The sequence below is a fragment of the Populus euphratica genome, unplaced genomic scaffold, assembly GCF_000495115.2.
Source record: "Populus euphratica unplaced genomic scaffold, PopEup_1.0 scaffold2326.1, whole genome shotgun sequence".
NCBI lineage: Eukaryota > Viridiplantae > Streptophyta > Magnoliopsida > Malpighiales > Salicaceae > Populus > Populus euphratica.
This window is the reverse complement of record NW_011502158.1, coordinates 3,597-25,080: the sequence shown is the minus strand read 5'-3', so window position 1 is coordinate 25,080 and position 21,484 is coordinate 3,597. Positions and strand designations below refer to the sequence as shown.

At 31.6% G+C, this 21,484-nt stretch overlaps 3 protein-coding genes and 1 long non-coding RNA gene across 5 annotated transcripts; all 4 read left to right on the top strand.

The window, feature by feature from the left end:
* The first annotated feature begins 557 nt into the window (after positions 1 to 557).
* Positions 558 to 14,744, top strand: LOC105118902 (uncharacterized). 2 transcript variants are annotated; one of them, XR_841042.1, is made up of 4 exons: positions 558 to 570; positions 4,372 to 4,373; positions 14,552 to 14,632; positions 14,723 to 14,744. It is a non-coding gene; the product is annotated as an uncharacterized LOC105118902 (long non-coding RNA). The 2 variants fall into 2 exon arrangements; XR_841043.1 differs by having other exon boundaries at positions 14,552 to 14,637.
* On the top strand, positions 4,887 to 8,132 carry LOC105118900 (heptahelical transmembrane protein 1-like). Its single transcript, XM_011016960.1, has 4 exons — positions 4,887 to 5,372; positions 5,536 to 5,628; positions 7,218 to 7,275; positions 7,361 to 8,132. The coding sequence occupies exons 1-4, from the start codon at positions 5,074 to 5,076 to the stop codon at positions 8,042 to 8,044; spliced, it is 1,134 nt and encodes a 377-aa protein (XP_011015262.1). The 5' UTR covers positions 4,887 to 5,073; the 3' UTR covers positions 8,045 to 8,132.
* Positions 8,232 to 10,583, top strand: LOC105118901 (probable glycosyltransferase At3g42180). The gene is given in 5 exon segments (XM_011016961.1): positions 8,232 to 8,895; positions 9,014 to 9,165; positions 9,415 to 9,778; positions 9,877 to 10,011; positions 10,014 to 10,583. Coding segments are annotated over 5 exon segments (1,407 nt in total). The 5' UTR covers positions 8,232 to 8,667; the 3' UTR covers positions 10,542 to 10,583.
* A 4,041-nt stretch (positions 14,745 to 18,785) lies between the features above and the next one.
* Positions 18,786 to 21,457, top strand: LOC105118904 (probable glycosyltransferase At5g20260; the record flags this gene model as incomplete). Its single annotated transcript, XM_011016962.1, has 4 exons — positions 18,786 to 19,574; positions 19,768 to 19,919; positions 20,959 to 21,313; positions 21,407 to 21,457. Coding segments are annotated over exons 1-4 (786 nt in total), but the record flags the coding sequence as incomplete, so codon positions are not given.
* Between the last annotated feature and the right edge of the window lie 27 nt (positions 21,458 to 21,484).

The following is a 21,484-nucleotide window of genomic DNA, read 5'->3' as shown; positions in this document are numbered from 1 at the left end:
ATGTATATAATTATATTATATTATATTTTTAAGTTATTTAAACCATGTATGAATTTTTATTTGAATTATATACATTAAGGTGTTTTAATATTTATATTATTTATTTTATTTTTATTTATATTATATTATATTATTATTTATTACTTGACTGAAATTATTATATATGATTAATTAAATTTTTTTTTATAACCAAATTTATATTATATATTTAATGTCATGTGAAAAAAACTTTTAATAACCTAGCTCTCACCCTCTAACGTGGATGAAGGACAGGCAAGCTTATCTTGCTAGGCACGACGTGCCAGGAGAAGTCGTGGCCTTGAAAAGCAGTAATGTGCTGAGAACAGTCGTAGACATGAAACTGAATTTTCACCCGATCACGTTTAATTAATTTACAGAGGTTTCGCTGGAAAATCTTGTTTTAAAAAAAGTATAATTCTTTTTTTAAAAAATTATTCTTAAAATCGCAATACCAAAAACTATTATAAGACCTGTTGTCATTTTGTTCTGCCATTCCACCCAGTAGTTTTGATTCATAGTATTTTTCTTATTATGCTCCTCTGTACCTTTGTTTGAGTATTTGTTATTTTTAAATTTTTAATATATTAAAATAATATTTTTTTTAAAATTTATTTTTAATATTAGCACTTTAAAATAATTTAAATTAAAGCAAAGAAAAAAAATTAAATTTCTTTATATTTTTTAAAATATTTGTAAAAAACAAAAACAAGTAAGCTTTAAATAACCTTTGATAGTATTTTTATCATTTTGCTCCTGTTTAGAGTGCAACTCATATAGATATTTGTTAAAATTTATTTTTTATTTAAATTTATTTTTTTATATTTTAAAATTATTTTGATAAAAATAAATTTTAAAAAATAAAAAATATTATTTTAATATATATTTAAATAAAAAATACTTTTAAAAAAAATAACTAGATTAGGTTTTTAACTTTGTTATACAAAGTAAAATGACCTCATCATCCCTATAATAAAAGCTTTTAGTTGAGATTGGTTTGGTATTTATATATATTTGGTTAAAATTAAAATTAAATAAAAAATAATTTAATATGTTTGGTTAAAAATATTTTTTAAATTGAGATTATAAAATAAGTAATATATATATATATATAGTTTTAAATTTAAATATTGTAGATTTAATTATTGCTATTATATTATGAAATAAATAATACTTTATATAAAATATTTTTTATTATTTCATTAAATTATCTATAATTTTATTATATATAAAATTCATCCAATTAAAATTATAGTTTTTATAATTTTTTAATTTAAAAAACATTAGTGAGCTAAGGGATATTTATTTAAAACGCTGAACAATAAAGAAGAAAAGCAATCAAGAGTTGGTTTGACAAAACTTATATTTTAAACGTGCTTTGAGCTCCGTAAAAAATAAATTCTGCTTTTAATGTAACTAAATATTTATTTTGTTATGGTCGCTTTAAATACAAAAACAACCACGCTAGCTAACAAACAGACACCAGAGCTGGTGCGCTAAGGGATAGTTTTGCTTTTTAATTTTATATATATATATAGTTAAATGTCTAAATCACCCCTAGAAAAGCTAAGTCTTCTTCACCAATGTTATTTTAATAATAATTATTTTTGTAATAATATGTGGGTGGGGGTGGCTTTACTGACTTAATGCACGGGTGAAATCATTTGGCTGCCATCTGGATAAAAACAATTTAGAGCCTTCTTGTATGAATCTAATACTCTTCTATTAACGGGTTGGTAAAATGTTCTCGCATAAGTTTAAGAGTTGAGATTTCACCCGTGTGAGTTAACCCAACAGATGACGGAAGCTGGAAGAAGGGCCTAGTTAACGGGTCGTTTGCTAAATCGCCACCACGTCGGAAGGTGGAAACTTGCACCGGTGAAGTATTTACCCCCTGGTTTTGCTTTCAAGGCCAGGCTTTCTCGAGGGTGTTTAGAAATATAGTGGTTTTTTAAAATAATTTTTATTTTTAAATTTATTAAAATAAAAAAATTTATTTTTTAAAATTTATTTTTAACATTAAAATATTAATAAAATATTAAAATAATATGAAGATATAAAAATATATTATTATTTTTTTGGGAAAAAAAAACTTTTAGCAACCACTGTGAAGCCGACTTCTGTCACTTTCATCCATCGGATAAGGCGCCTCTTAAACGCATGAAATAGATGGGCAATAGCCAATCTAACCACGACCACACACCACGCCTTTCAGATTCCATCTCCTTCACGCAACCGGAATTCTAGGCGTTTGACATCTTAGATTTTTTTTTTTTTTAAATTTTAGATTCCAGCATTTTAAAATATTTTTAAAAAATAAATATATTTTTAAAAAATCTGTAAATAAAAGCTATTGTATTTCCAAAGTTACCCTCAAACGCCTAAACTAAAGAAACATGATCTTCTCCCATCCAAATTAAATTAAAATTTAAGCAAGAAAGACATTTACTGTGAATATTTGTGCGAAATAAAGTATACCATGTTCGATAAAAAAATAAGAACATGTTTCTACATGAACCCCAAGACCCGCAGGTTGCTACAATATGTGGGCTAAAAGAGAGAGAGAGAGAGAGAAGAAATTAATGCGTAGGAAGATGGGAAAACTCTCGGATTAACTTGAGAGGGCTAAAGACGCGTGATTCATTAAAAAATTAAAAGAATTAGACAAGGCTTAAGTGAGACTTGTCTTCTTTACAAGCCAAGGATTAAGGCAAGAAAGTGATTGATTATATAGTTAATTAGCTTGGAGTGCCTTATGGGCAATGAAATGAACAGGTATTAGTCCAGAGGTGGGCTAGCTATCTATACCGGTGAGATGGGTTGCCTAATATGGTCTTACCTAAGTCTAACAATCAAAAACGTGTTCATATTAATGACAGAGATTACACCCATAATTTTTTTTAAAAATATTATTTTTAACATGGTGTATCAAAACTATGTACAAATATGAAAAAATAATTTAAAATTAAAAAAATATGATTTTAACTTCATTTTTAAACAATATCATAATTACCATAACTGAAGTAACACTCAAGCCCTATCCCATACAAAAGTTATATGATCCATAAATTTAATGTTATTTTACATGATTTTACATGAAGGTCTAGACTATTAACTCGAAATCTAACCCAAGTTTTCATAGTGGGAGTTATCTAGACAAAACCAACATGACTTAATTAATCTATTTAAAATATAATAAAATATGATTTGATTTTAAATAAAAAATGATGTTATTTTAATTTATTTCTAAAAAATATTTAAAATATATAATTTTATATTAACTTTTGTTCATCCACCCAGTACGTAATCTAAGTCTTCGTCAGCCAAATTATATAAACATGTAAAAGACATCAAGGTCAGCCTTAAAAAATTAAGATAAAAAAAAGTGGAATTCTATCTGTAAACGATGTAGATGTGGGACACTAGAATTCCTTTGTTAATTTCTATAATATTGTATTTTTATATTGCAGTAATTTTTTTAAAATAATATTTTTGATTTGAAAAAATATTAAAAAAAATATTTTTGAATATTTTCTTATAGTTTTAATATACTAATATAAAAAATAAAAATATTATAAAAAATATCATTTTAATATATTTTTAATTAAAAATATTTTTAAAAATCACAGGTTGCAACTTTATAATATCCACGTTGGTGAATCCATAAAACACGTCTGTACATTAATTAGGTCACGCTGTCCACCTAAATGTCTTGTCTCGTAGTAAAATATCAAGTGACTCGATCAACTAATTAATATTTTTGATAATGACATAATTTTGTTTGCACTGTACACAAAATTTTAGTTAAATACTAATAGGTTTATCCATTTTTTTAAAAAAAAAACATGGATACGAAGAAAATTTTCAATTAAAGAACGAAAAGATGATATCCATACCTAATAAAATTAATTTAAAAATGATATAGTAAATCATAAAAAAAAATCAACATTAATTAAAGAATTTTGAATTTCTTTTACTTCAAATAATTCTTTAAATATTTTTGAATTATTTTAATATGCTGATATTAGAAATAAATTATAAAAAATTATATATATATATATATATAATTTAAATATATTAAAAAATAAATAATATTTTAAAAGTAACTGTTATTACCATCTCAAATCTTAAATTTTTATACTAGCAAACAAATTTAACCAAACCAAGTTAAATTATGAAAATTATTTAAACTTTAAATTGAGAAATTATTTAGACTTCAAATTGAAATGGGAATTGAATTCAAATATTAATTTATCTAGTTTTATGTATTAAATATCATCAATTACAATTTACACCAATTACATTAATGATTGAAGACGTGCCTTTCCCTTAAAAATGAAGGTTTAGTTCAAGTAGTGAGTAGGTAGCGGGTAGATTCCTTGTGTTACTGATTAAACGTTGAATCAACTAAAGATTAATAGATTTTTTCTTATTATTATTATGAACCCATCAGTCTTACTTTAAATGATTTATAATTTATCATATCCGAGAGTTTTAATCAAGGATTTACTTCATTCTTTGTTTTTTTTAATATTCAAATCTTAGAGTTAGTATTAAGAAAACTTCTTAAATCCTCTTAAATCAATAAGTGTGAAATGTACATTTAAAATTAATTAAAAATAAATTTAATTTTACTCGAACACGTAAATCTAATGAAGTCAAAAAAAAAAATTATTATCGATGTAAGAACTTGAATGAAAATACATAGGCCCTCGAGGTAGGTGAGCTCCCAATTTTTCATATGCTATCATTTATACAGATTTATCAGTATCCCAACAACGTGTACGATTAATCAAACTGCATTGCATGCAATTCGAACACCTAACGAGAGAGAGAGAGAGAGAGAGAGAGTCTATAATTAAATGCTGCAGTTGGATGGTGCAGTGGTGCAGTTGTGTTGATTCAAAGAGAGAACGCAAAGGCACAGATAGATAGGAGAAAGGACACAGACAAGCCTTTATATATTAACCAAACAAGACCCTCAAGCTAAAAAATCCGTAAGAGAAACATGTTTAAGATCGAATTGTAAGTGCTCCTCTCAAGATTGAAGACTTCATGAGTGGGTTGAGGGTCTTGAAGAGGAAAGGGAGGGAAAATATTGATCAAACCCAGAAGAAAGAAGCTGCAGTAGTGTTTGATTCTTGCAAAAGTAGTGGAGCAATCCAGAAGATGAAGAAAGATGACGAGAGTCAAAGCAAAGGTAAGAAAACGTGTGATTTAGTGTCGTTTTGGGAGCTGCCAGAGTACATGAAGGACAATGAGTTCATCTTGAGTTACTACAGAGCAGAATGGCCTCTCAAAAAAGCTCTCTTCAGCGTTTTTCGTTGGCATAATGAAACTCTCAATGTCTGGACGTAAGTAATTATTATTTTATTTTTTTCTGATTTTGAGGGCCCGTTTTGAGCTTGATTATAGTGTTAATTAGTCGTGATTAGTTTTTTTAATGGATTTTTCCGGGGTTTAATTGTTTTATAATTAAAATATTTTTTGGGTTTTAATTTAATTATATATTCGCAGGCATCTTCTTGGTTTCTTCTTGTTTGTGGGGTTGACTGTGGCAAATTTAATGCAAGTGCCTCAGGTTGCTGATCTGCTCGGCTTGTTTACCTGGTAATTTGTTATGGAAATATTTCGTTTTTTTTTTTAATCGATATGAAAACAATGTACCAATTACTAGTTATAAAGAAAAATCCAAGAATGTTATGTGAACTCTCCATTCTTCTTGTAATAAAGAAGGGATTGGTAGAAATTTTATTACTTCATTTTGATTCCCTTTTCTTTGATTTATCTGTACTTTTTTTTAATAGCAATTACTAATTTATTTGAGACCTTGAAAATTGGTAGTCAGTTCTAATGAAACCCACTAAACCTTAATTAAACAACTATTTGGAAATAAGAAGGCAATCAAGAGGAAGAAAGGAAAATTAAAGAATCAATGGAGGACTCCATGTTAGTGTCCTGCTAGTGGTCTATCACCACACTGTTTTGCTGTCAAACCCACAAAACAAACCTCTTCTACAATAAAAAAGACAGCATAAGTAAAAATATACAGGATGGAAGTAAGTGAACTTTATAGTTGTAGCAGTAAAGCCTGCCTTGAAAGTTTTATTATACACTGATGTATGCCATGGTTTTTCAAACTTTGATTCAGTTTTGATTTTACAACGTCTAATGTTTTTCACTTTTGCTAGACATTAACGTGAGAAAGATTCAGTTTGATGTTCAACTTCCAATGTTTTTGCTTCACTTTTACTCATTAATGTTTTCCGGTGATGTTTAATATCTGAAAGACTGAAACCTTACGCTCCAAGATCAATGAACTTTCAGAAAAAAGATTCTCATCCCTCAGCTTTAAGAATATGATTCTCCCTTTTGCTTAAAACACCATACTTTTAAAACTTTTATTTGTTAAGAACAAAGAATTAATCAAACCATCGAACGAATATACATACATACATACATACATATATATATATATATATTTATGTATTTTCTTACGATATAAGTTTTAAAAGTCTGGTGTTTTTAAGCAAAGAGAGAATCATGGCTTACATCAGTATATAAAACTTTTAAGGCAGACTTTACTGCTACAATTACAAAATTCACCTACTGCCATCTTGTATATTTTTACTAATGCTCTCTTTTTTATTGTAGAAGAAGTTTGGTTTGTGGGTTTGAAAGCAAAAGCGCGTAGTGATAATCCGCACACTACTAGACCACTAGCAGGACACCAACATGGAGTCCTCCATTGATTCTGATTCTGTGGTGATATCCTGTAGCTCTGTGGTTAATCAACATTCTAATTCTGAATATATAGAAGTCAGAGTGAATGAACATGTTTTTATATCTTCACTCTTTTTTTTCTTGTTTGCTATATTTTCTTGGAAAATTGAAGATTGGTGGCTGTTTTTTTTTTTAATTGTGCTCACAATTTTTATTTATTTGTGTTTGAGCCAATGCATGACCGGTAAGAGGAATTGTAGCTGTTAGGGTTTGCTTAAATTTCTTAAGATAAATATTCGTGAAAATTTATGTGTATGGGTTCTTTTTTGAAGAAAATTTCTGTTATATTATTGTCATTTTTTCATCTCAGGAAATCAAGAAATATCATTGTCCAAGTAAAATGCAGGAAAACTTGTGTTCCTTTAAATCATCTCCATTTGCAATTGAAATTGCTAGCCTTACAATATTGTTTTCAGGTCAATTTTTACTAGTGCACAAAGAAATGTTTCTAATGATTCAAAGGATTTCTACTTGGTAAGTTGCCTCATATTACATTAGGGACACATTCCTCTACTCCAGTTGTGAATTGATTTCAAATTAACTCCAAAAATTGTTGCAGGGGACAACAGAACTGCTTGATCTGGGCCACAATTTACCGATGAAAACAGATGTTTCATCGTTAGGAATGCCAGCAACCCGGTGGCCATTCTATGTATTCTTAGGTGGCTCTATGTTCTGCCTCCTCTCAAGTAGCATTTGCCACCTCTTTTCTTGCCATTCACACAGCTTGAACATTCTGTTGCTGCGAATAGACTATGTCGGCATTGTTATGATGATCATCACCTCTTTTTTTCCTCCAATGTATTATATCTTCCAATGTGAACCACATTGGCAATTTATCTACCTTGGTGGTATCACAGTAATGGGAATGTTCACTATCGTGACGCTACTTTCTCCACCGCTATCAACCGGAAAATTTCGTGCTTTTAGAGCCATGCTGTTCGCTTCCATGGGATTATTCGGCCTTATCCCTGCAGTCCATTCTGTAATTGCCAATTGGGGTAATCCCAAGCGTGATACTATTGTAGCTTATGAGTCTGCCATGGCTATATTTTACTTGACTGGAGCCGGGTTGTATGTAAGTAGGTTTCCAGAGAGGTTGAAGCCTGGACTGTTCGACCTAACAGGACACAGTCATCAGATTTTTCATGTTTTTGTGGTATTGGGAGCATTGGCTCATTATGGTGCCACACTTTTATTCTTGGAGTATCGTGATCTTGTGGGATGTGAAGTAAACCTATAATATGTATGAATCAAGATTAATGTGTATGTTGAATGTTTTGGAATTGTAATTTCCTCTGATCAATCCAATCTCATGAACTGCTTTACCAGATAAGACAAAGTAGCTGAGTGAATCCAAAATTTCTGCCCTTATTTGGACATTTGACATGGTGCATGAATCAAAGGCCAGCAAGCTCAAGAAAGTTAGTGGTCCAAGACTCGTATCAGCTCCAATTCCAGAAATTCATAGGAATCCCTTCTTTAATAGGCTCCTTGTCTATAAAATATAAGGCCTTTTGGGCAATCAAATTCATTCCTTCATTACACATGCCTCAACTTGAAGTTAGGTGCCTCCATTACAGGTTGAATCAAAATAATCATGTTCGAAGAGAAATTATTACAGGCAAAACAATTAAATTATTCAATCAAGGTTAACTGGGTACATTCCCAATAACCATTGGGTCAAGGTCTTATTTTTACTGTACTTTTCCACTGCATGACCATCTTCAATTCACAAGCCCTGATCTTTTCTACCAAAGTTTCTACAAAAGAATTACATAGCAAATAGTGATTATGTTTTTCCATCTTTGTAATAAAGAAGAGTGAAAGCAAAGAATTCTAGGAATAGAAGCTAATTAGTAAGCCATGGCAGCCTTCAACTTGGACAAATTATGCTTAATACTTGCAGCTTTTCTTTTTCTCCTCCTTCTCTTTCCATTGGGTGGTCAGCACCATCTCACCCTACTCTTCTCTTCTTTCAATCCCATTAAAGCCAACAGCTCAACAACACCACTAGAAGCACCAGTACTACTGGATGCATTTGCTTCAACCTCCATCAATACAAGCGATGAAGATGAGCCCAAGACTCATAAAGTGAGCAGTGTCGAAAGTTTTTATAGCTTTATGTGCATGTTAGTGTCCAAACCTTTGCTGGTTGGTTTTTGTGATAATTTTTTCTTGAGATTTTCACTTTCACATTTTCTGTGAATAGAAAAGGAGTAGCCTGGAGAGAGTGGAAGAGGGTTTATCTAAGGCTCGTGCAGCTATTCAAGAAGCTATTCGTTCGAAGAACTACACATCACACAAGAAAGAGACCTTCATCCCCAAAGGATCGGTATACTGGAACTCCCATACTTTTCTTCAGTTGAGCCTCCAAGGAAGCTTTAAATTTTCTCTTGAATGTTAGGCATCGCACCTCTAGAATATTTCTTGACATGGTATTTGTGCCACATTCAATAGATAAACATCGATTGAAGTATCTCTATGGCTATAAAATTAGAAAATTATTAAAGGGTAAAAAAAAAAAATTCTTTTTTCTCTTTTCGTTTCTTTTAGGAAAAGCAGGGACAATTGACCATCTTTTTGCCTGATTGCCTTTCGGTACAATAACAGGAGCCATATAGAGATGGTGAAGACATTCAAGGTGTGGCCCTACAAGGAAGGAGAGAGGCCCTTGGTCCATGATGGCCCTTTAAACAACATCTATTCCATTGAGGGCCATTTCATCGATGAGGTCGAAAGCAAGGGGAGCCCATTCAGGGCCCAAGATCCTGAAGAGGCCCATGTATTCTTCCTCCCCTTTAGTGTAGCTTTTATCATGCACTTCATCTACTTGCCGATCACGGCGGCGGCGGATTACTCTCGTGATCGCCTCCCCCGGGTTGTGACGGATTACGTTCACATTGTTGCCAAGAAGTATCCTTACTGGAAAAGAAGTAACGGTGCCGATCATTTTATGGTTTCGTGTCATGATTGGGTAAGCATAATACTCCTGCACCATTATGGTTTGGGGTGACTTTCCTGTAGTACATTTTCCTGAGCTAAAACACTCGCACCGTCTTGTTCTCATTTCAGGCACCTGATGTATCAATCGCCAATTCTGAGCTCTTCAACAAATTCATTAGAGTCCTCTGCAATGCCAACATCTCTGTAGGGTTCCGGCACCCGAGAGATGTCCCTTTACCGGAGATTTACCTTCCCCCTTTTCAGGCCTTGGTCCAACCCATATGGGGCGGGCTCCAAACAACCGCCCAATTCTAGCATTCTTTGAAGGTAGGGCTCCTAGGTATATCAGACAGGTCTTATTCAAGCATTGGAAGAACAAAGATAACGAAGTTCAAGTCCATGAGCTGCTTCCAAAGGGCAAGAATTACACAAGACTAATGGGTCAAAGCAAGTTTTGCTTGTGCCCTAGTGGATCTGAAGTGGCAAGCCCTAGAGTTGTGGAAGCAATTTATCAAGGATGTGTGCCTGTGATAATTTCTAACAACTATTCATTACCGTTTAGTGATGTCCTTAATTGGAGTCAATTCTCAGTACAGATCCCAGTTGAGAAGATACCAGAAATCAAGATGATCCTGCAAAGAATTTCTAACAGCAAGTACTTGAGAATGCATGAAAGAATCAAGAGAGTTCAGAGGCATTTTGTGCTCAACCGACCAGCTAAACCATTTGATGTTATCCACATGGTGCTTCACTCGTTGTGGCTCCGGAGGTTGAATTTTAGGTTGTCAGATTGATCAAACTGTTCATTTTACCTGCTTCTTCCTCTTTCCTCTTTTTTTTCCATAGCTCTGGGCTGCCTCTTGTTTCAATTAACTTGTTTGCGAAATATTTTGGATATTTTATGCGGTTTCTTTTTCCACGCGAGAAACTCTGAAGTATATACATAAACTTTTTATATGAATATAATTCCTAAATATGAATTTGAGCACACATTCTTGGGAATTCGAACTCATAACTTCATCAGATAAATTAGTTGAAACATTCATTTGCATTTACAAAAATAAGGTTGCACTGCTTTTAAAAAAAAAATAGTCTATTTTTCACCTTAGTGAATCCCAGTACCTAATGCACGCCTCACAATTAATTTTACATGAAATGCTAATAAAAAGTGTGTTTAATATTATGATAATTTTTATGGTAGTGATTTAAAAAAATAATTATAAAAAATAATAAAAAAGATATAGTTTTATTTACATTCATCAATATAGATAATTGTTGTTTGTAAATTTCAACAAAATAACTTACTAAGTATTAGACAGAGCAACTATGACTGGAGTTGAGGTCCCTATAATATGTAGAGAAATGACAAAAACATGAGAAGAGGAATCATTGTTTTGCTTTGCAAGAGAGATGGTTTGTTGATGTGGAAAGGAGCCATTGACAGCAACCTGTGTATGGCCGGTCGAAGATGATGTAACACTAGTTTGGTGGGGGGAGAAGTAAGTGAAAACAGAGTCTATTAGAGAAAGGAGTTTTAATGTGTTAAGATTCTAACTCCAAGTTAAAAAGAAATAGAAGGTTTAACTTATTAGTTAAACAATATTTTTTATTTATACATGTTGAATAATATACAATAATTAACATAGAGATTGTAATACTAAAATAATCCTTTATATATATATATATTGATCGATAAAAATTCATAAAAACAAGTATTCAAGTTAAAAAATTTAATTCAATACATGTTTTTAATTAGAAAAAATAAGATACAAATACCATGTAAGTGTCACTAACTCTTTGTATTTTCTAACTATTAAAGAATTGAATATATAATACTCGTGTGAGAAACATCAAAATAAATCCAATTGTATAATATACAAAGATTTTACCGTGTTAATTTCTACCTAATTCTTTTAAAAACTAATATTACATAGAAAAAAGAAAGCTTAAAAGTACTTATATAGTCATTAACTTCAGGATCTGTGAGATTAGTCACAATACATGCAAACTAGCCCGAACACTCATGTTAATCTAAAAAAAAAGCTTAAAAGTAAATAACAGAAAACTTGTATTCCTTCTTGGAAGGTAGGCCTTTTGGAAAAAAAAAAGAATGAATGAAAGGTTAATGCTAGGCAATAAAGCTAAAGGCCTGTAAAACTAAGAAGGTAGGCATACACCCACTACAAGCACCGTCATATCATTATATATATATGAGTTCAGATAATTAAATAAATGAACGGTGGAAGCCTTCAATGTGGATTTTACGTAAAGGGTTGGGGAATCAATGCCAGAAAAGAAGCAATAATTTGCGGCCATAAGGTATAAAGCCAAAAGATGGAGATCAATCAAAACATTGAATCATCAACATTATAATCTCCACGAGGATTATGGGAGACCGTTTTCCATGATGCAGTTTTTACCACTGCATGGGTCCGTAGAGTCCTCTATAAAAGCTTGAGCCTCCTCCCTATCCTCTACAACAATTGATCGGCATTTATATTTTGATATTAAGTTGGGGTTGTCCTTCAGATGTTGATGGTTTTAGTGACGGTGGTTTCCCTGCAAGGATGGCTGCCTCTTGATTGCTTGGAGGAAGAGAGAATCGCTCCGTTGCACCTCAAAAATGCTCTTAACCATCCCAATGGCACATCCCTACCCTCCTGGATAAAAGGCGACGCCCACTGTTGCTCTTGGGAAATTAAGTATTGCGTGCAGCAACAGTATAGGTCGAGTCACCGTACTCGCTCTTGACAGCATAAGAAACTGGGAACTGGGAGATTGGTACTTAAATGACTCCTTGTTTCTTCCTTTTCAAGAACTCAACGCTCTCTCTTTGCCAGCTAATCGCATAGCTGGTTGGGTTAAGAACAAAGATTTGCTCGTATCACAAAATATTTAGATTAGTCTTTTTAAATTAATCAAATAAGGTGTTGTTTAATTAGTATCATTGTGTGCTTCTCTACATTAATTCATCGAAGAAAATAGAAATCATATTTGAATGAATTATTGTGTTTAGTGAATAATCTTAACAAACAAAACAGATTCTTAATTCCTTACATTATTAATATAATCATACCACCACCACCATCATGCTTATTATTACATTACAAATATCACCTTTATTATTATAATCATGATACCAGACCGTCACTGTAACAATTACTCCTTTTATTTTCACTCTTTCACCACCTCAATCTCTTTATATAAAGTCACTCTAACAATGACATGTCTCTTCATCATCAATCATAATTAAATTACTCTAATAATATCATTTTTTATTCTTTACATGAAATCTTAGTTTTTTATTTTTTATATAGGTGGTTATGAATAGCATAGATTGAGCAATTTGGAGCACCTTAAATTGACATGGAATCACTTTGATAACAGTATTTTATCACATGTGAAGGGATTTTCATCTCTTAAATCATTATACTTAGGTATAATAGACTTAAGGGGTTAATAGATTTGAAAGGTTAGTTTTTTTATATACTTATCTTTTCTCTATTAAATTCAGTTTAAAAAAAAAACACAATTTATGTTTTGTAATGAATTAATTAACTATTATTTTTATAAATATCAAGAATGTTAGGGCAGCTTGGAGTTGAGCAGCAACAATATTAACAATATTAACAAATTAGTAGCCTTAAGAGGTAATTTATAATATCACAACCTGTGAAAGTAGCTTCCAATTACTGCAATCATTAAGAGCATTCTCAAGATCACGACACTTGATCTGAGCTCCAAAGATTTTAGAGGAAAAATATCAAGTAAGTTATATATTACATATAGTGATGTTTATATATTTGAGTTTAATTAAAAATTTTAATTTGCTAATTTTGTAAAATTTGAGTCCAAAGAGTTGTATCCGGATCGTTATCTAAATAGAATTTCTCTTTTATATTTTTGCAAATTATTAAACATATCTGGGAGAATTCTCAAATAGATTAAAATTTAAATTCATAACATCAATTAAATATTAAATTTACAAATTAACTCAACTAAAATATTTATTATTCTAAAAGTATACCATTCATTTAATATAAATAATGTTTCAATTCAATTTTGGCCCTCTCTCAACACTATTTCAATGTAATATAAATAGAAATATAAGTTAAAAAACAATAATTCTTTAATGAAAAGATAACTTTGTATATAGAAAGTGCTATTTTTGAGAGGAGAATAAATTAACAATAGCATTTTGCTTTGTTGTCTGACATATCAAAATTCCTTCTTTTAATTAGACTCTACAATTTCTACACATCCCTTTCCATTTTTTTGTTTTTCTTTAGCCATAATTAATAAGTAGCGAATTATTGTATTTAATAGCCTCTTATGAGAGTTAAACAAAGAAATCATGGGAGACTTTGTTTAATATTAATCTAATTTTTTAAAAAAAATTAGAAACTTATTATAAGTTAATTAAATTAAAAAATAAAAAATATATAAAAAAAGACTTTGTTTAATATTAATCTAATTTTTTTTAAAAAATTAGAAACTTATTATGAGTTAATTAAATTAAAAAATAAAAAATAAAAAATACATAAAAAACATACATTATCCAACAAATAATCAACCAGAACAACATGTTGTCCAACTGCCCACCACCAAAACTAGCAACTTATTAGCAATTTGCTTACTATAGCAAATTGACCAATAAAAGAGAATTAAATTTTAAATTTAAAAATCAACTCAATTAAGATTCTTTTTTATTCATTTAATAGGTTGCTTCTTTCTGACTCTTTCATTTTCTTTATAATTTTAATTGCTTCTATGCTAATATAATCTCTTATTTAATTAATTATAGTAGGCTTCCTTGATCTTAAGAACTTGGAATATTTGGATTTGAGTTACAATACTTTAGACAATAGCATATTTCAAACCATCGGTAAGGTTGATTACTTTTTTTGTTTCTAAGTTATATATTTTCCATTAGATAAACAGAGTTTTAATTTTTTCTAAATTATAATGTGATCAGGCCTATTTGACTTAAATCATCTTTAAAGGCTATTAATGAGTTATAGTGATCTTAGTGGTGTCTTACTTTCGTGTCTAGCAAATTTGACTTCTTTGCACCTACTAGATCTCTTATACAATCACATGAAGATCCCTATGTCATTGAACCTATTATACAACCGTTCAAAACTCAAGTATTTTGATGGTTCAAGTAATGAAATACACGCAAAAGAAGATGATCATAATCTGAGCCCAAAGTTCCAATTAAAGTCCTTCTCTTTAAGTAGTCGTGGACAAAGTGCTGGAGCATTTTTCATATTTCTTTACCATCAGATGAATTTAAAATCTTTGGGTCTTACAATACTTGGATTAAAGGGAGAGTTTTCAAATTAGTTGATTGAGAACAACACATACTTACAATATCTTTTTATAAAAAATATTTTTTTTTCAGTTTTATTTTTATTGCCAAAGAATTCTCATGTGATTTTATTATTCCTAATAATATCCATGAATTACCTCCAAGGCCAAGTCACATAAAAAATAGGAGCTTATTTTCCAAGGTTAAAAGTTTTATGGATGTTTGATATTGATTTTAATGGAAACATTCCTTTCTCGTTGGGTAACATGAGCTCACTGCATATGTTAGACTTGTCCAACAATGTTTGGAATGGAAGAACACTTTTGAACAATGATTTGCAAGCACAGTTCCTTAGATGGTTAGGGAATATATCATCTCTTGAATTTTTAGACCTATTAGGGAATAATTTCTCTAGTCCTTTACTACCTAGATTCAACACTTCTTCAAAATTGAGGTATGTTTAGTTGTCTAGAAATAAGTTGTAAGGACCAATTTCAATGGTATTTTACGATGCTTTTGAGATAATGACATTAGATCTTTCCCATAATAATTTAACTGGTACAATTCCAGAATGGATTGACAGACTATCTAACTTGAGATTTCTACTCTTGAGTTATAACAATCTTAAAGGTGAGATTCTAATTTAATTATGCAAGTTTGACTAGTTAACCTTGATTGATCAATCTCACAATTATATTATTGGTAACATCCTTAATTGGATGATATCTACTCATCCTTTTTCCAACATAAAAGAATTACAAAGATTCTCTGTCCTTATCACAACAAACTTTTGAGTTTATAGCAAATAATGTATCTCCTTCCTTATAAAGGTAGCATTCTGCATTGCTTCACAAGAATTCATTTGTCATGCAACAATTTCACAGGAGAGATTCCTCATGAAATTGAAAATCTTGGCAAGATCAAACTATTAAACCTTTCACACAATAGGTTGAATAGAATAATTCCCTCAACATTTTCAAATTTAACGGAAATAGAGAGCTTGAATCTTTCCTACAACAAACTACATGAAGAAATCCCACATCGACTTACTGAGCTATTTTCTCTAAAATTCTTCAGTGTGGTGTATAATAATCTGTCTGACAAAACCCCTACAAGAGTTGCAGAATTTGCTAGTTTTAAGAAGGGCTACTATAAAGACAACCTTTTTTTTTGTGGAAAATCGCTACCCAAAATATGTGGTGCAGCTATGCCACCATTACTAACACCAACTTCAACGAACAATGAAAGATAATGGTGGCTTCATGGATATGAAGGTTTTATATGTAAGTTTTGGGGTTGCATACATAATGGTGCTATTAGTGATATGTGCAGTTTTGTATATAAATCCATATTGGTGACAAACTTGGTTTCACTTTATTGAGGTGAGCATCAATTATTGCTTATTATTTTCTAGTGAAAAATCTTTCCATTTTATCCAAGTTTGGATTTTCATAGCCTTGATGGTACTAAGACTTGGTGCACTGTTGTGTATTCTAGTTTTAAGATTTAACCAAGTTTAAAGGCTTGCTTAAGTGGTGTTGTATTAATTTTCATTTTGTTTTGTTTTTCTTTTTAGCTTTTGTATGACATAATACTTAAATTTCTTCATTGGTTAATCCAAGCAAGTATTTTCAGTTAGATTTGGTGGCATTTTATTTAGCCCTCATAATACTTTTCATCATTTTCATACCTTATATATGATATTATTATTGGATTTTTATGCATGATCAATTCAAATCTACAATACAATATTATTGTTAAAAACAAAAATTTACATTATCTTCTTATACTGAATTCATCAAGGAATATGGATTGTCTTGGTTTTTTTTTTTGAGGTACCTAATATTTTTTGAAGTTGCAACTGATCTAAAGGCAAAGTTGTCCTAAAAGAATTTCAGTAATTAAGCTTACATGATATACTCACATATTAAGCACTTTATGTTAAAGTTGCTTCGTTTGTTGGAAAACAAAATTTCTCTCCTCGGTCATATTGAAAATAAAAACATTGTCTAAGATCACAAGTATCACTCCTAACACATGACAAGGCCTCTCTATCAACATCTTAATAGGTCTATTTGATGTCAAAGAAACAACATTCAGTGATGTTGAAATATGATGGATGAAGGAAAGTCGTTATATTAAACTAATTAAATCATTAGTTTTCATATATGTTTATAAAAAAATAATATCTATAATCTGAAAAAAAAAAACCATATAATTAGTCCTTTTTTTTAATGAAAAGTAATCCTTCCCAATCTTCCCAAGCTTTTCCATGCAGGCTCAGAGCATCACTCTAAGCATTCCCATCAACCTTTTAGTCGTGTCAAAGAGTTTTCAAAGCAATTCCTTTTTCTTTATTTTTTTAGCCATTTCATGTATTATGATGACCGGTTGTATTGTTTTTTTTTTTTAGTTTTCCTCTCATGTAGTATTATCTTTTTCTGGAAATTATTTTATATCATATCATAAAGAATTTGGAAAATACAATGTGTGGACAATCTGTATATATATATATTCACCATTATATTTTTTTTCCAAAAGTATCTAGGTTAACCCAACATGGTGAGACGCCAATTTCCCTAGTCCAATTCATATTAAATGCTAGATAAATGCACAATCATTTCAGTCCCTGAAAGTATTTCACCAAGGTAATTAAGACCCGCAATTTCTGATTCACACATAGGATCAACAAGGTTTTTGTTTGCATTAGAGACGGTAAAAAGATTCAAGATATGGGTAGGAAGCCCATGGTCCACAGTGGGCCTATGAAACACATCTATTCCATAGTGGGCCAGTTTATCTATGAAATGGATAATGGGAAGCGCCCATTTGGCCCGTAATTCTGATGAGGCCCATGCATTTTTTTTACCACTTAGTGTGGCTTCCATTGTTGAGTCCATCTACTTGCCGATCACCACCTAGCGCCGTGAAAGACTGGTAAGAATCTTCTGTCCTTGAAAATCAACTACATGTAACTTAAGATCCCGAACAAAATGCATTTTAATATAAACAATTATTAAATTAGTGGTGATTGTACATTTGGAATATTTATGCATTTTTAATTTAATTTCAGGCACCACAAATCTCAAGAGATGATCCTAAGCTACACAAAAATCTGCCCCCCATTAAAACTCAGTCCAATCTGCCATGGCTTATCCCGTGATGAACGCAAGATCTTGGTCTTTTTTGCAGGTGGGGCGCACGGAGACATAAGCAAAATCTTGCTTAAACAGTGGAAGGAAAAGGATAATGAGATCCACGTTCATGAATACCAACCAAAGTATCAAGATTAATTACATGAAATTAACGAGACAGAACAGGTTTTTTTTGTTCCCAAGTTCATGAAATTAAACCGTCCTGAAATCTCTTTGAAAAATTTGAAGCTATTCAACAGTTAGATTTTCTGTTATTCCTATTTTAAGTCAGATTGTACCCATTTGAACAACTTCTTAGCACGCTTTTATTTATCAGTTTGATCAATAAAATCCTGATATAATTGTTGCGCGTAAAAAATTTCATCGTACTGGACAATATTCTCACAAATCAAAATGAAAGGCCCTGAACAAGTCAGTAAGGAAAGAAAAGGTCTGATTTTCTTTTATTGACAGCTTCTATGTTAGCATTTATAAACCAAGATGTTCAATTCCTTAAGTTTTTAAGTTTAAATTCTTTAACCACTGCAAGTTATTAAATTTCTCAGAGAGTATACGTCCCTTGTCAATGTAGAGACGTGCACTGGCCTAAAGAAGCTAGATCATGGATTACTCACAATCAAAGGAAGATTTATATATAATTCATCTTCATAGAGCATAACAAGGAAAATTATTTTTTCAAAATAAAAGGAGCTGAATGCTTGGCATGCCTTTTCTTCTTTTCGTAGTTGTATCGAACAAATTTTTAAGGTGTTAAATTTCGAATTCGAAATTTCCTCCATCAATTTCTTGCATGATTTACTCCCAAGTCAAATATGGAAGTCCAACTTTCCACTTTTCAACACTATCACCACGTTCAATCTTGTGTCTAAAGATACAATTAACCGACTCCCAGATAGGAAAGAAAAAAAAAGAAAAAAAAACCTTTCTAGCACCAGCTTGCCGCCGATTCTATGGGGCTGTAATGATTGATTGTCACAAACCGTCACTCTAGCTTTGCTTTCTTCTCGGTAATTTACTTCTGTGCGTATATATTCTTATTAACTCTTCGTTGGGAATACTTCTGTAGACACCACGATTCTCCTCCCTCTCCCTGTGTGTTTATGTTAGAAGAGAAGAAAAAAATTTAAACCGCCATGGAAACTATATGTAATGGCTCTAACATTGGTTTTATGCTACTGCCGGTTGTTGTTCTCGCTTTGCTTATTGTCTACTTTAGTTCTCCCTTGAACCAGAATAGTACCAATACTGTGGGATATTTTTCTTCGTTTTCTACATCAAATACTGTCTATACTAAAGCTAGCGAGCTTGTTTTTGAAAGCTCTCAACCCTCTCCTTCACAGCCACACCAGTTGCCAACGCAGGTTAGTCTCTTTGGCGATTTTTATTATCCAATATACTTTGTTTTTTCTTATTTTTTTCATGATTTGTTTTAGCACCACTACAAGTCATGAACTGATTAACGAATATTTTGAGATTATATATATATATGTAGTGCTGTTCATTGATTTATGTTTTTGGTTATTGATAAACAAGTTCTCAATATTTTGTGGGCAGATAAAGAGAGGCAGAGAGAAGATTGAAGATGGCTTGGCTAGAGCAAGAGCAGCTATTCTCGACGCGGCACGGATGAGAAACTACACATCATACAAGGAAGGAACTTACATTCCCAAAGGGGTCATATACAGAAATCCTTACGCTTTTCATCAGTTAAGTTTTGCTATCAATCTACCCTACACACATTGCCCTTAGCATTACCCTTTTTTTCTTGCTTTCAAATTGTAATTGTGATAACCCTCCAAGATTTCTACTCGTTTAACATGAATGAATGTGATATGCATAACACGAAATCCCTCACCCGTTATATGGATTCCATTTTACCCTCTTTTTTCTTTTCTTTTTTCCTTTCATATTTCAATATTTTATGGACTCCATCATGTAAAATTCCACGTACGTTGAGAGCAGCTACCTTGAGATCAAATTAAAGATGAAGGAAGAAATAATGGCGTGAGAGATTTTTTGTGCCATTAGGTTGTGTGCTGACACTAATGTTGATTGGAGTAATTAAATAAATTTCCTTTAAAACATTGAGTGGTGAATCCACTAGTGTATTACCTTGTATAATATTCCTCAAATTTGGTTATTTATGACGACGTTCTTGTAATGCTATAATTTTGTAACTGTAACAATGTCTATTCATTATAGGTTTTGAATTGATATGTTGTGCCTGTTACCCTACCTTGGACGTTAAGTTTTGTGGGAGTAGGTAGAGATTAATTTAGAGGACGAGCTAGGGATGGTCCTGTTCCTCTTTGAAAATTTTCTAAAATTACATCTCAACTTGTAGAAATTAACTTTGAAAATATCCTTACAAATTAATTGTAACCTGGAGTAGGGGTCGGGTTTGAATGTGGTCCTCATAGCCAGTCGTTATCCACAAGACGTTTATGATATTAACTTTGAAAATATTCTTACAAATTAATTGTAACCTGGAGCAGGGGCTGGGTTTGAATGTGATCCTCATAGCCAGTCGTTATCCATAAGACGTTTATGATATGCTATGATACTTAGCAATTTACAAGGCTTGAACTGTGGAAGTGTTGCCTCTTGCAAGGTGAAAAGAGATGGCTATGCAAAACCATAAAGCAATCGATAAATTAATAATCTTGATTAAATAATATTTTATATTATACATTGACTTGCATAGACAAACACATTTATTGACATCACTGGATAATGTTTATTCAGGAGCCATACAGAGATGGAGAAGAGATTCAAGATATGGGTTTACAAGGAAGGAGAGCGACCTCTTGTCCATGGTGGACCCTTGAACAACATCTACGGCGTTGAAGGTCAGTTTCTTGATGAGATGGAGCATGGAAAGAGCCCCTTTGCTGCGAGTCACCCCGATGAGGCACACATGTTTCTCCTACCCATAAGCGTGGCCTATATCATCAGCTATGTCTACAAGCCTCTTGTCACGTATTCTCGCGATCAACTGCAACGTTTGGTCCAAGATTATGTTAGTGTTGTAGCCGACAAGTACCATTACTGGAATAGAAGTAAAGGAGCTGATCATTTCTTGGTTTCTTGCCATGACTGGGTATCAGAAATCTCTTTTTATCTCTGCTGTCTTATATTTGTAACCCTAATCTAAGAATGTCGTCAATTAATGGTCTTTTATTTGAAATCTCAGGCACCGGATATTTCTGGAGCCAATCCTGATCTGTACAGGAACTTTATAAGGGTCCTTTGCAATGCCAATACATCAGAA

Coding starts and splice junctions, on each gene's coding strand:
- LOC105118900 (XM_011016960.1), top strand. CDS start 5,074: ATGAGTGGGTTGAGGGTCTTGAAGAGGAAAGGGAGGGAAAATATTGAT. Junction 5,373..5,535: donor GAAACTCTCAATGTCTGGAC/GTAAGTAATTAT, acceptor ATATATTCGCAG/GCATCTTCTTGGTTTCTTCT. Junction 7,276..7,360: donor ATTCAAAGGATTTCTACTTG/GTAAGTTGCCTC, acceptor AAATTGTTGCAG/GGGACAACAGAACTGCTTGA.